Below are 15,267 nucleotides of genomic sequence, written 5' to 3' on the forward strand. Positions count from 1 at the left end.
TCAGTAATGTGTTCAAGTGCATTTCAGCAGATCGGACATGCCGTGGGTGTGAGTCGACTGTAATTGTTTCCAGCACAATGCAGAGAACACTAATGAGCCATGTTGGCTTTCACTGCCCTTAAGCTGTTATCTATTGTCAGCGATCATTATTACACTGTTGAAGGTTAGCAAAGCCTGACCTACGCCATGCAAAAGACTACAGTTCTGTCATACTGTCGGACTATAAAGGTAAGAATGAAATGGTCTCTTCTTTACTCAATTGTCGAATTTTAGCGATGCTAACCCCACTTCTAAATTACAAGTATGAAACATTCCTTTACCTAGGGTTAAAAATGGGCTTTAGAACAATAACCCAGGGTTATGTGCAGTGTAAAAAGGCCCTTGTGAAACGTTCCGTTAGCTTTAGGGGTTTAGAATAGCAGTAAGCCGGGGGTTTTATTGAAGAACAGCATTAAAAGCCAATTGAGAAGAATATCAAGTGAAATTGAAGATATACAATAAGGGAAAAATGAATGTTAAACCTAATAAAAAAAGAGTACATAGCATAGTAATGCTTCACTTCTGGATATAATAAATACCACCTAAGCAGTATTTTTGTTTGAAATATTGTCTATAGCATTAGAAAAGGTTTTCCACAGGTGTGTTTGATCTTCAAACGTACTGGTATTATATAACAAATCTCTCCATGCTAAAGATAGAAATCTACAGTATTAGTTTACAGAGCTGGACATAAATGAGGGATTGTGAAGCAATAACATCAGGATGATGGCTAAACCACAGCTCTGATCCACTGTAGTCTTGCACTTCACCCCTGTACGCTCACACAGACATGTGCTTTCACCTCACAAACACTGTCTATTGTTCACATATACACAGTGATAAATCACTGAAAGACCTAATCACTCTCTCATTATACTATGTTGTAGGCTATATGCATTTACCAGGAGAATTACTGCAATGACAGATGTGACCGCTCACAGATAACATGTTTACATAAAAGGCGAGAACATTCAGTATTATGCTACAAATTCATTTAGTCTGCTATTTATCAATGGTCATGTCTGCTCTTTGCTCTGGTGTAATAAATATAATCTGTGAGAAACATTAATGCAGAGTCACCATCTGCCACATGGAAAATGTAATCGTAAATAAAGCATTCTCTTGCTTGAAACATCTGTACAGCATTTCCCCTGTTTAATGTGCTCTTTTGTGGTAAAGGTAAAAATCCAGATTTAAAAAAAAAAAAAAACAAGTCCAGTTTCAGACTTTGGCATAACCCCCAGAAGGAACCCTGTTTGTTTCTGTGCCTCTGCCCTGATAGACCTAAACCATGGGTCTTGATTTTTACCCTCAAGTTACATACCAACCAGACATCAACAAATCTGAACAACAATAACTTTCAAAAGCCCCTTAAGCTTTTTGGCTTACAAAACTAAATAAATATGGTATTTTCTTGGTTATTCCCCTTCATCGTAAAACATTTTCCACCAGCACAGTATTTTCTGACCAGTGTGCCAGGTGAGTTTACATATGAATTCTGATACACAGTCATACGGCACTGGGAATTTTTTTTGTGTATCACTTTCCAGTTTTCAAAACAGATGGAAGGATGGAAACCTCACTATTTTGTGTTGCTCAATTGTAGATTCTGCTTTAAAATCGTTTGGAAAATATTTTTGCTGATGGAGCAAAAACTGACAAAGTAATTGGTATTTTGTAAAAAATCTTATTTACTCAATACTAACTATTTGTTTATTTAACTTTTGCATAAAAAAAATATCACACTCACTCACATTTGTGCTGCTGGTCCCAGTATTAGCATGGCTGTGAATTACCACAGAGATAATATTTGGAACACCACTCTTCTCATATTTAAAATGCATTATTTTTTTTTTTCTGGTTTAAAAAATTAAGAACATGCTATAATTCTGAAAACCTCTTTTGACTGAATCCAGGAGTCTATTGTCCTCTATTCATTAGTAGTTTGTAAAGGAGGTTTATATTGCCCTCAGCCTCAGATGTTGGAGCCTTTGTATGAATCGAATTATGAAATCATTATGTCTGCAAATCTGAGTCCATTCATTTTGCAGTTAAGTGAGTCATGTTTTCTATATTCAACTGATATCCTTTTTTTTGCACATGCTTACACAAGTCTGTTTGTCCGTTCAAGTGTGTCAGAGTCATAATGTCTGTCACCTCATTGAAGTTTTATTCAAACTTCAAACTTCCATTATATTTACAATACAGTCAGGATGTAATGCAATCATAGCATGCAAACAAGAAAAACCTGTATTTTTTATTCAGTGTGCATTAATTCCACTCTATTATTCAATCATGATTTGCTTCCTCTCACGCAATTGCATCTTCCCACTCACTTGATTTAAAAAAAAAATTACACATCATATACGGGACATTACGTTGTGTGGTACTGTATGTACATTGCCTTAGACTAGAGCAACAGTTTACCAATAGTCTCCAATTCTCACAGCAAATGTTAGGTTCAAGATAGTTTGTAAGGTGGTTTAATAGTAATCGTAATTGACATTGGCCCCGTGTCTGTAGGAACCAGGGTCCTGTTGGCTCATAGGTGCATTCTCATCATGATGATGCTGCCGGCCCTGGTCATTTGATCTGGCCTGGTCCATCCAATAGGAAAGATCAGTCTCAAGTCTCTGGAATACATAAATGTTGAATGAAAGCAGATAATACACTGTATGGAAAAAGATTTAGGTTACATTTGGGTTTTGTTTTTTTGCGCAGACACAACAGAGATAGACAGCAAATGAATGAGTACACATTGCAGACCAGACTCACACTCAAAGTGTTACAGTGCAGTGTTCAAAGACATCACCCTGTTCTCATACAACTTTATTTAGGCTCATTTTCTTTTGAAATTAGCTGATAATTACTTGACATCCAGAGGTTATATCAAAAACATATTCATTGTGAATATTTAATGTACTTTGATTCTCTTCGAAATAAAACGACGAGGCAGGCTGCATAGTGTTATGACAATTGACATAGGCTATTTGACATCATTTGTGTGATTATTGTTTTACTCACTGCCTCGTCATAGCCCATGTTCATGAATTGCTGGATCCACTGCTGGACGTCGGGGCGGCTTCGGTCCCACACGTTTCTCTTAGTCCTGTGAAGAGCTGACAGAAACTGTTTAGCCTTGGACTGCGACACTGCGATCTGTGCTTTAGGCCTGGGTTCCAGCTCCTTTGCTGTGTGAAGAGAACAGGAAACATTCAAGGCCAGAGACATAGGCACGTTCTGATTTTGCTGAGGTAGACATGTTCCTGGGTCGACATATTTTGTTGATCCTGGAACAACATTCCGGTCTGAAAATTTAATCAGAACTATATCCCTACCCCTAAACCTTACCCTAGCCATAAGTTATCCCTAAAATAAGAGGGACATGATAGGTGAATAACAAGATGGGTAAACTTTCCTTTAAATCTTGTTTGGAATGTTGTTCCAGGATCAACAAAAATGCTGATCCAGGAAGATGTTGCTCTTGGTGAAATCAGGTTCTGCGAGCCAGAGTCTTGTTTTACTATTTTAAAAGACCAGGGGGCGTATTACAAAAACTTTCAATCTTAAGTCTTAAGTTAAGATCTGAAAAGTTAAATTTAGGATTTTTCACAAATTCGTATTACAGAAGCAAATTTTAAATTGATGTAGGATTCTTATCCTTTCTTACAAAATCTCATCTTATCTGTAGTTAGGAAATCTTAAACCCCTCCATCGAGTTCAGTAATCAACTCTCAGGTCTGTTACCAAGCAAACACACAAAGAGCTGCTGTGAAGTAAAGCGGAAAAACTCTAGAGATTAAAATGAAGAAACAAAATAAGTGGTTGTAACGAATGTATGTTGTTGTGGGAAGGAGGCGGGAACAGGCGAACATATAGCCTAACAACTTTAATAATCATAAAATAAATAAACACAAAATGAAAGTAAAGGTGGCAGTCGGCTGTGAAGGGCTGCAGCCTTTACTTTCGTTTTGTGTTTTTTTATTTTATTTTATGATTATTAAAGTTTTAAATATATACATATAACATAACATAAATAGTCCAGGCCTGGTCCTCTCTCATCGAGAGCATCCTCCTTTTATGCTTCCGCTCCTCCATGATAATACGAGACCGGTGAAGCGCGCAGGTGTCGCTCATCATCAATCACGCCACCAGCGTTTTGTCGTCAAAAACGCAGCACATCATTTGGGTGTTCACAAAGTCTTTCCACCATCAAACACCGCTATTCTTCATCTTGTATCATAAATAAATGTGATGTCATTCTCAGACAAGGCTATTGTTATGTGATTTTTAAAATTGGCTTTCAAATAATTTTGAAGTTAGGACACCATTGGGGTTGTCCTAAAGTTAAGACAGTTTTTAGGATTTTTCGTGGAGTTAGGACCCTATCTGTAGTTATAAGATTATGCACTTAAAAAAATTTAATTTTGTAATAGCTTTTGTCCTAAATGAGGTCCTAACTGAAATTGCCATGGTTACCAAACAGATAAGATAGGATTCTAAAGTTAGGATCTTTCTGTAATGCGCCCCCAGGAGAGTTTCTGATTCTTCCGCAAGAATCAATGAGGTTCTCACATGTCAAGCAAGTACAGTTGAGCTTCCGTTTACCATATGAGCACTACTCTATGTATGTTCACTGATCAGTGTTTATATATAAATAAAAGCCAAATTAAATCTGTTTATCATATACAGCATTCACGTCTCTTCAGAAACCACTTCATATGGATTTATTTTACAATCTCTTTATGAACGGTTTGAACCATCAGAGTTTTGCGTGAATTGTCTTTCAATTGGGGAATTAGAAATCTCTCAGATTAAATTAAAATATATTCATCTGTGTTTCAAAGATGAACAAAAGGAATGACATGAGGGTAAGTGATGACAGAATTTTTGGGTGAACTATAATGCATAGTTATAATACCTATAATGCATAAAGGGGATCAAACGGACCCAGCATGCTGTGATTTTTAAAATATTTTATCAACAACAACATTATTTGATTGATATTCCATGAATTCTCCATGTTTCTGACCCTCATCAATGTCATTTTCAGATTTCTTGGTCATAGGATGGGGGTATATATATATTTGTATCACAACCCCAAGGATGCATAAGGCGGTCAAATTGATCCATTTTCATTTCCTATAGATTTTTGAGTCAGTACAGTATTTTCGGATACATTTTTTGTCAAAAATAATATTTCTTTTCTGAGGATTATGTGAAAATCTCTTCTTTTTTGTTTTGCTCCGAGCCACGAATTTGCCTCAGACACCAACCCTGTGTCTGAATATGTATATCTCACTACTATATAGTAGGTGAAAAGCAGCATGCAAAATGAATAGTACGTCTGAATACACAGTATTCATACCACAGCAGGCAAATAAATGACCTACTGCTTCTGCCATGAGTCATATCCAATGGACACTTTACTATCCATTGACCATGGGAGAGGAGTCGTGAATGGCAGAGAAATTACACAACTCACTCTATAGCTCACATGACAAAGCTAACACAGTGGCAGATGTAGTACATTCTGACTGCATTCATACTACACACATTCATGCTTGATAATATATATATATGTATATATATATATATGTATATATATGTATATATATATATATATATATATGTATATATATATATATATATATATATATATATGCAGTTTCAGATGCAGTAGATGGAGTAGAGAAAGGTCACAAGGACAGCTCAACAAAGGAAGATGTGCAAACTGCCCAAAAGTTATGCATAGAAAGGTACAAATCTAATGTGAAATGTTCTGTCTCTATCTGTAAAGATCACTTTCCCAGTCTGTGAGAAATGTGGGGAGTGAAGGTTCAGACTTAAATATAATCTACAGAGATTTAAATTAGTTTAGAGTTTAAGAAAAAAATACAACTACAATTTAAAAAAAAGAATAAATTATATATTTTGTAATGCATATATAGCTACAAGGAAAGTGGAAAAATGTACATGTTTGATATATTAAAACATTTGTGTATCATCGATTATTTTTATTATTTTTAATAATAGGACACCTATTTACCTACAAGAAAACCATTAATTCCAATACAGGTCATTTTGACCCCCTTTATGCATTAATGATATGTTTTTTTTTTTTTGGTTCATGCATTCTAAACTAGCAGACCCTAGATCAGTTTAAAAAAGAAATGTGTGTTTTAAGCACAGAGGATGATAACAGCCTAAAGCGACAGCACCCCTGCCCAATTATCTTGCTCTGACGATGACACATAGAGACTCTGACCTGATCTACAGCCCAAAGCTTCCGCACCTCCATGTTATAAATATCAGCGATGCCTTTAGTTTATAATCATCCATGTTATCTTCCCTTGGAACATATCAGCCATCAATCTCTGTCAGTTTTGGAGGTCAGAAGCTGATTTATGGACAAGTGTGAAGAAATTGATGGAGAAAAAGGCATCAGGAGGGCATCAGGCTATGATTAAAGATTTATGGGAAAGGGTTAAACCGTTGGCATGATGGGCAGGGTGGGTGATTAGGTGGAATATGCTGGTAGAATGAGAGAGTTAATAAACCATATATAATTAACCAGTAAAATGTTTAAAATGGATGCTGATATTATCATACCATTTTGTTTCATGAGGATCCCGTGAAGTCTTCTCTCGGATGAACCACCTAAAAAAGCAAACAATGTTGTTTAAATATGTTGAAATAGATTGATTTAAATCGTAAGTGTAGGCCCGATATTTAATAAGACTGTAAGTAATTCCATAAATGGTGTCATCCTATATACCTCAGCTGTCTGTCTCTCTTTACATTCTTTACACCACCGCAAAGTAACATTAGAGTTATCTGTATTATCAATATCAGTTGTGTCAGCTTAAAATATATTGACACCATATGGAAATCATAGTTGACTGAACCTTACTGCATTCTTTTCGGATTTTCTTTATAATTATGCTTAAAACTATCTCTGTGTCAAAGACCGTGAGTTTTAGAGGAAGTCAGCAAACTTTGTGGGATGGTCTCAAATGCTCCCCACTATTCAGGTGAACACACAAATCCTACAAAGAATACAAGTTGTCAAATAAAAGGCCTCAAAATTTTGGGCGTTGCCCACAATGACTAATTCATAAAAAAATATATATCTTCCGAAGTCCAAGCTTCAGAACAATTAATACATCTGTAAAACAGTGGTGCCCAATCCTGTTCCTGGAAATCTACTTTAAAGCAAAGTTCAGCCGGATCTGAATTCTGTGGGTATGTTGAGCTCCATTACTGTACACAACAGGACATTGTAGGCCAAATTCTTCCTATAGGGGGCACTGAAATTTAGCAAGCATATTCTTGCTCAAGTGGTTACATTACCTAATATTATCAAACAGACAAAAGAACAAAAATAAAGGGTGAAAAATGAGCCAATCAAAGTTCAACAGACAATACATTCATTTTTGATTGGCCAATGGCTATGAAACTTGATGTATACATGCAGCATATGATGCTGTGTCTATATAAACAATTAAAACAATCTGAAATCAGAAATGGCTAATTTTATACATTTGTTGTGCAAGGGGTGCTATGTCAAAGATGTGCAACTGTGATTTAGATTAAAAATGACCAGACAATCAACTATGTCCAGCATTTACAGCATCTGATCTTTAAAATTTAGCAATTTTGGTTCTCCACACATGCTTGAACCCTGATAATTGCAGCTTGTCGCTATATTAATGTATACGTTTTCAGATTTCCTTTTTTATACAATGTAGAGTTGACATGTTACGAAAGGAATTTTTTCCATTTTGAAAATGTAAATAATGTATTTTAAATGACACACTGTAAAATTTGATATTTTATGCTCATTGAAATGTTGGTGTAAAAGTAATTGTAAATATGTTAAAAATGAAATATGTTCAGTTCTAAAATGTGATGCAATTGATCCATATTCTTGCTAAATTAAACAAATGGGGCATGGTTAATCATGCATTGTAAAACGCTGTTGAGTTCAAAGTCTAACATTTTCCATGCTTTACATTTTGTCACATTTCACAAAACCTGTTTACAATGCTTATAAGTTCACTACACCCTCATTAAAGAAGCCACCTCTGAAATGTGGTGTCTGAACGCCCAAATGCACTATGGAAAGCCTTAAATGACATACCCGAGGGTGAGCAGACAGACAGGATGCTCATGAGAAGGACGGCTTGCACACCGAGGCTGTGGAGTGACATGCTGTTGTTCTATCAGCTGTGGCTGCACTGTGCGGTGGGGAAGGATTTGGTCTCGGGTGAGATGAGCGACGAGGCGCCATCCTGGACGAACAGGCAAACATTCCTACAGGCGACCTGTTAGCTCTTGTGGAGGAATGTCTGCAGGAAGCCAGCAGAAAGCCCCCTACCTCTAAAAATACCACAGTGTGCATGATGTTTTATTGCGTGTACCGGTTGATTCGAGGTCTCAAGTTTTTAACTAAACTATTCATTGGTTTACGTTCATTAGTTAACAATACCTTGGTTAACATGAACTAAGAATGAACAACACTTCTTTCAGCATTTATTAATCTTAGATAATATTAATTTCAAGTTATGTTATTAAAATCAAAGGTTAGTATATTGCTTAATATTACTCAGTACTTAAATATATAATTACACTGTAACAAGGGCACATTGAAATAAAGTCTAACCAAATAAAGTGGGTAACACTTTATTTTACTGTGTCCTTACATGTACGTTACATACTTACCATAGTAATAACAGTACATTATGCATGCAAAATGCATTACATGCAACTAACCCTCAAACAAATCCTACTCCTACCCTAACCTTATAGTAATGTAGTTAATTAGAATTACTCAGTACTTAAATATATAATTAATACACTGTTTTAATCATAAAGTTAGTCTTCTTGCTATAAGAATGATTAGCATGAGCAGTAAACAGTATTATTTATTAATATCTAACAGGAATATTCAGCAATCATCGTTTTCTAAATTGCCCAGTTACAGCAAACCGGCTATTGAATATTTATTTTATGCTGTCAGTCTAGTAATCCTATTTTATGCTCATTTCACTTTCCTGTTTTTTTTTTTTTTTTTTTTTTTAGGGGGTACATTTAGGGGCAAAAGCATCAAGACAACTTGGGAGGGAGACAGATGTTTCTTCAGATGCAATAAACATCATCTTTTTCTTTCTAACTCAATTTCCTGCCACAGCTTTGAAGTCCCTGCACGCTGTAGGACATCAGGCTTATGGCTATTTCTCAAATGTACCGCAGTAGCTTCCTGGTTATATGTTTATGCGTGGGAACCTGCAAAGCAGAACCAACTCTTGACAGAGTCAGAACCAGAGTTCTCATGTAGCACAATACACCAAATGTTAGCCATTTAATAAAGTTAGTGGAACTCACGGTAGATTTTCATCCTTTATCAAATTATGATGTCTAAGTGAGTTCATAAATCAGATTTTCTGATCTTAATTAGTGCAAAATATACACTACCGGTCAAATGTTTGGAATAATTTAGATATTTTTATATACATACAGTATAATAAGAAATGCTGGTAACACTTTTTTTCGATGGTCCACTTCTACTAACTATAAGTAACCTTCCAACTATGTCAACCAGCAGCCATTAGTGTATTAGTAGACTGTCTGCTTAATATCTGCTAACACTTTATTTTGATGCTCCTCTAACAGACATTCAAGTAACTATGCAACTAACCCGAACCCTAACACCTAACCTAACAGTCTATTGATACTCTAATGAGAGTTAGGTAGTTGCAAAGTTACTTATAGTTAGTAGAATGACTAAAGTGGACCATCAAAATAAAGTGTAACCCAAATGTTTCTTGAGCAGCAAATCAATAAAATGAGTTCTAAAGGATCATGTGACACTGAAGACTGGAGTAATGATGCTGAGAATTCAGATTTGCCATCACAGGAACTACATTTATATAAATATATTCAAACAGAAAACCATTCTTTTAAATTGTAATAATATTTCACAATATTACTGTTTTTACTGTATTTTTAACCAAATCAATACAGTCTTGGTGAGCAGAAGAGACGTGTGCCCAACTTGGAAGCATCAGAGCCGGTAACACTTTACAATAAGTCTAACAATAACGAAATATAACGAGGAACAAAACATTTCATTTTAATTTATGTACTACTACTTGCATTTTTTACATTTAAAATGTATAAATTAACATTAATGTTTAAAATATAAATTAAAAAATGTAACATTAGATTAATAAATTCTGTAAAACATTAGTCTAGATCCAAATGCTGTAATGAAATGTTGTTCATCGTGCACTAACTGCTGAATGCACTAAATGCTGCCAGCTATTGAACCTTACTGTCAAATGTTTTGATATTAAGTATTAATATCCAAACAAGCTAAAAGAAAATTGAACTTAAAGAAAATCACTCAAAATGTGTTTTTCATGATATAAGAGTTTATATTTCCTTGTATTTGTGTAAAAGCTTACACTTATTCTATCCATAGTACACTGGAGTTATTATAAGAACATGTTCCTGCGTGTACTTGTCCTGAGGGAGATGACCCTTGTCATCTCTTAACACCTGGACTGCATTCCCACCTGATAACAGAACACCTGCCTGCTCTGTTGTGCTGCTGAATAATGGATATTTGCCCTGCTGCTTTTACTCTGTGTAGCACACATTTACATTTAATTCATAGCAAGAACAAATGCAGTGTACATGTATTTTAAAGTGCCCCTATTATGCTTTTTTGGATATTGCCTATTGTGTAATATAGCTGTATATATAGGCTACAGTATGTGTATATATAGATGTTTGTGAATGTAAACATTTTTTAAAGTGCACGATAAATTGAGTTATTGTCTCCCAAAAGAAAAAAGCAAGTCAGAACTGCCTGAAACGAGTCATCAGTAATTCCAGTCTTAATTCCTGCATGAACCTACGTAGGTTGGTAACACATTTGCACAATGACAGCCTTAGAATACAATGACATACCATGGTATATGGTAAATATGTCTATTTTGAACCGCCCTCAAACACTGTAGTTGTAGCTGAGGCCTGGAAGAGTTTGGTGTGTGTTGTTGACATGTTGAGAAGAAGCTGTTTTCTTGTGCTGCAAAAAGAGAAATCCACTTTGCATGCACTTCAAGAGGACGAGGACTCAGGGTCTAACGGATACGGGAGAACCGACGCTATTTGTATCACTGTGTATACAAGTGCTGAGGAATCCTCTGGAGCTGAAATTCAGATATGGGTTTTCATTTCCTAACATTTCACAACAGACTGGGCCATCTGACCAATCAGAGCAAAGCTCTCGGTAAGGAAGGGTTTAGATAGACCGGATCCTTTAGTGAACTGTTTTAGACATTTAGAAAAGAGGTGATGTTGCAATACTGTATATTATGAGGAAATTGTGTTTTTTGACCTGGGAGTCCTCCAAAACAAAATTAGGACACTTTAAAATAGCATAATAGGGGAAAATACCACAGTGTGGATGATTTTTGGGTTCGGAGTGGTTTAATTGCTTGTACCAGTTGTTCAAGGATTTTAAATAGCATAACAGGGGCACCTTAAAGAAGAACCAGGACAAATATCTATTTTTTCCAAGCAATAATAAATAAATAAATAAAAAACAGTTTGTGAACAGAACACTTTTACTTGATTTGGATGCTGTTACATTACAGGTTTTATACAACATAAAAAAAATACCTTTCTCAGGGTATCTTGCCCTGGCTCAAATCAAGTCTAGCTGAATAATAAAGGCTGTTTGTCTCCTTTTCCAAGAGCCGTGCCATAATGAAAGGGGCAAATGGTCTCGATAACACACACTCCGATTCAGACGGCGTTATTCTTCTGGAGCGGGAGGGTCGTAACCCAGGCGGCTGGCAGAAGGAAAGTGAGCCCAGAAAGTTCTGGCCAATTCCTCGATCTTGTCATAACCAGCATGAGAACGCAGCTCTTCAATCCAGCCGAAAAAGTCTGAAGAAGTCATTGCCCAGTTAGGCACATTCCTTTTTTCCCTTGATTCAGCTGTGAGCCAAGAGAGAAGGCAAAGAGGTCAACAAGAGTGATACAAGAACAGATCCTTATACAGAACATCAATGGTTTAGCTTCGGGTACACGGGGTAAAAGGCCTTTCAACTTTCAGAAAACATCACAGCACTTTCCTAAATATCTGTTTGTTTGCATGCACTGTGATGGGTCCTGAATCACGAGGCTATAATGTGCGATGACAAAAGGCTTATTCTGAGTTAATTGGATCTAATTTGTATTAATATTCAAAATGCTTCAAATTCAAATAGGCCATTATAATTATCACACATTCAATGAGTTCACTAGATTTTCAGTAGCTGTGGAATAAAAAGACCTTGGGTTTGGCAGAAAAAGATCATTCAGAATACCAATTAATTGCTCTTGTGGGAGGAATGGCTTTGCTGTGAAAGATATGCAAAGTGATGCACACTGAGATTCATTTGTGAAATATGCATCTACCATTTCTACTCCAATACACAGGTCATTTATTAAAATACAGAAATATGGACCCTGGATGTGATAAATAGACCCTCATGCATTTTCCCCCAATTGTCATATTTTAGGACCCATTGCACCTCACATTACAGGTTACAAATGAAATAGTTTATAAAGTGATTTAAAACTTACCTTGGTTTTCCTCTGCCCCTGTAAAGCAAACAAACAGAGGGACATTGACCAAAAAGAAGGTATAGATCCAACTTTTAAGGCAAGAAACCGAGGAGAATGTGTATTTGTGAAGCAATAATAGAATGTGGCTGACTGCTGACACATTTGGTAGGAAAGCCGACAGCAATGTGACTTTTAAATTACTGCACTGATCTTAATTTAAGACTAATCATTCCAATGATGCCCCGTTTTTAGTAAATCTGAAGAAAAGAACAAGGTTAGACTACATTTCAGTTCATGCATATATGGTGCAAATACCTTGAGAGCTTCTCAAGGACTTGATTTAATGGCAAGAATGTCGCATTATTTATAATCTCCCATTCATCTGTTATCCTAGTCTGTCACGGCTTCAATGTTCACAGCAGCCGACTGGTAAACTCGGGCACACACTCAGTCTCAGGTAAAAAGAAGCAGAGCTGTCTGATTCGGTAAGCAGTCCCATGTTTGGGAGGAACAGATGAGCTTTTGTCTGTTTTCAATCTCAATGTTCTGCCAATGTTCTTTCAGGGGTTTCAGCATGTTTGACAAAGCCAGCATATTTCAGCTAAACAAGTACGTCAAACCTGATAGCCTTTAGCTGTTGTTATGTCATTTGCGCAATTTTGCCATTCTTGTCTAGCTCACAACAGATTCACATGAGAAAAATATTGAAATAAGTATAAAGGCTCCAACTTGAGTGCTAAAAAAAAATTTCAGGAACACTTTTCTATGAAATATTTTAATGCATTATAATAGTATTCTTTTTGCATAATGCAAACATAATGCCTTATATGTAGTATAATATGTTAGATCTCTTATAATATGTATAATTTCATGAACAATTGTATCAGCAGTTATAATACTTACAGCACTTTATTTTACAGTCCTGTTCTGCATGCACTGTGTACAACTATAATAAGTAACCCTAAACCTAACCCATATTAAGTCCTTTCTTGTGTAAATACAATGCAAGTGCACATTTAACGGTTTAAAAAAAAACGACATTTTTGGTTATAACTTTTAAGTACTAAAATGCATTATACCTCACCATGTTTGTTCATCTGGCCAGAGGAGAACTGGCACTCTTTTTTTTCTCTTTTCTCCATTTCTGTCTCCGATGGAGTTCCTTGCCTCTGTTGCCTTTTGGCTTGCTTAGTTAGGGATACCTAATATTTAGCAATATTACTGACTTTTCCCAAAAGCATCGTAAGCCTAAGTTGATCGTAGAGACCATTGGTGGCAATTGTTCTACGACCAATAGGCGTACGATGCTTTTGGTGCGTTATACAGTAAACAGGCTTCATATTTTTTTTCAACAGCTCATGTTTTACTTCAGATTTATGATGAATACAGATGAAGATTTATGAAGACGTTTTTTCCTATACATTCAAAGGATTTAAAATAAATGAATAACTGTATTCAGCAAGAATGTATTAAACTGTTCAAAAGTGACAGGAAAAACTTTGTTATTCTATTTCAAATTAATGTCCTTTTGAGAGGTCTGTTCGTCAAAGAATACTGGGGGGAAAACGGTGTCACAGTTTCCAAAGCAAGACTAAGACCGCAAGCAGAAGTTTTTAACACTGATGGTTATCAGAAATGTTTCTTGAGCAGCAAATCACCATATTAGATTGATTTCTGAAGGATCATGTGACACTGAAGACTATAAATTCTGCTTTGCAATCACAGGAATAAATTATATTTTATAATAAAAAATATATTTTAAATTGAAATATTTCACAATTGTACTTTTTTCACTGGGTTTTTGTCAAATAAATGCAGAATTGGTGAGCAAAAATAAATAAAAATGACTAATGATCACAATGACTAACTTTTGAATGGTAGTGTAATCAGTGTCAGGTTTTCCTACCTGTGAAAGAGAGCAGTCCAAGCCAAACCACACAAAGGAAGAATGAGAAATACAGACGAAACATGGTCACCTGAAAGTAGCATGGCAACACACTCAATATAAGGCTCTACAGTCAATTTTCTATTTTCAAACTTCAAAGAGATTCTAACATAAAACAGGAAAAAATGATTGCATTAAAGGAACCACAGAAAGTATTCATACATCAGTGTGTCTGCCTAAGATTACCTGCAGCAGCTGTTCCTGGATCCAACTGTGGTGTCATGGAGCCCAGACCTTTAAGTAGAACCCCAAGTCAGGGCTGGAACTGTCTTGTTTACCTTTCACATGGACCTTTCATATGTCATACCCTTCATTTCTTTGCTCGTTCACTCTATAGCTCTTTGTTTGCAGGGGATTCTCACACATATCTCCACAGCTGAAAGAATCCCTTGTTCAAGTAGCGGCCTTACGGTCCAAAAATTCTAGAAGCTTTTCTCTGGGTTTCCACCTCTCCCTTTTAGAATACTGCAGTTGTCTGTATGTGTCATAGTTTACATCTCAAGTTTATATCTCAGAATTCTGATTTTATTTCATGCAATTGCAATTGCAATTTTCTAACTTGTAATTCTCCCCTTTTTCACTGAATTGTGATATATAAACTCACAGTTGAGAGAAAAAGTCAGGATTGTAAGACACATAGTCACAATCCCCCTTTTTAT

General features: G+C 35.9%; 2 protein-coding genes across 2 annotated transcripts; both read right to left on the reverse strand.

The window, feature by feature from the left end:
• Positions 1 to 2,313: 2,313 nt before the first annotated feature.
• On the reverse strand, positions 2,314 to 8,314 carry ecrg4b (ECRG4 augurin precursor b). The gene is made up of 4 exons (XM_081380005.1): positions 8,183 to 8,314; positions 6,652 to 6,699; positions 3,064 to 3,230; positions 2,314 to 2,672 (listed from the first exon to the last, which is right to left on the reverse strand). The coding sequence occupies exons 1-4, from the start codon at positions 8,250 to 8,252 to the stop codon at positions 2,523 to 2,525; spliced, it is 435 nt and encodes a 144-aa protein (XP_081236131.1). The 5' UTR covers positions 8,253 to 8,314; the 3' UTR covers positions 2,314 to 2,522.
• A 3,446-nt stretch (positions 8,315 to 11,760) lies between these two features.
• On the reverse strand, positions 11,761 to 13,805 carry otos2 (otospiralin 2; the record flags this gene model as incomplete). The annotated part of the gene is made up of 3 exons (XM_081380518.1): positions 11,761 to 12,051; positions 12,682 to 12,813; positions 13,748 to 13,805. The coding sequence occupies 3 exons, from the start codon at positions 13,803 to 13,805 to the stop codon at positions 11,867 to 11,869; spliced, it is 375 nt and encodes a 124-aa protein (XP_081236644.1). The 3' UTR covers positions 11,761 to 11,866.
• Between the last annotated feature and the right edge of the window lie 1,462 nt (positions 13,806 to 15,267).

This window comes from Scardinius erythrophthalmus, assembly GCF_964197995.2.
Source record: "Scardinius erythrophthalmus genome assembly, chromosome: 12".
NCBI classification, from domain to species: Eukaryota; Metazoa; Chordata; class Actinopteri; order Cypriniformes; family Leuciscidae; genus Scardinius; species Scardinius erythrophthalmus.

Excerpts from the sequence above, each read along its gene's own strand:
- ecrg4b (XM_081380005.1), bottom strand. The coding sequence starts at position 8,252 with ATGTCACTCCACAGCCTCGGTGTGCAAGCCGTCCTTCTCATGAGCATC. Across the intron at positions 3,231-6,651 it reads GATCCTCATGAAACAAAATG|CAAAGGAGCTGGAACCCAGG; the intron begins GTATGATAATAT and ends CTCTTCACACAG. Across the intron at positions 2,673-3,063 it reads ACATGGGCTATGACGAGGCA|AGACTTGAGACTGATCTTTC; the intron begins GTGAGTAAAACA and ends TATGTATTCCAG.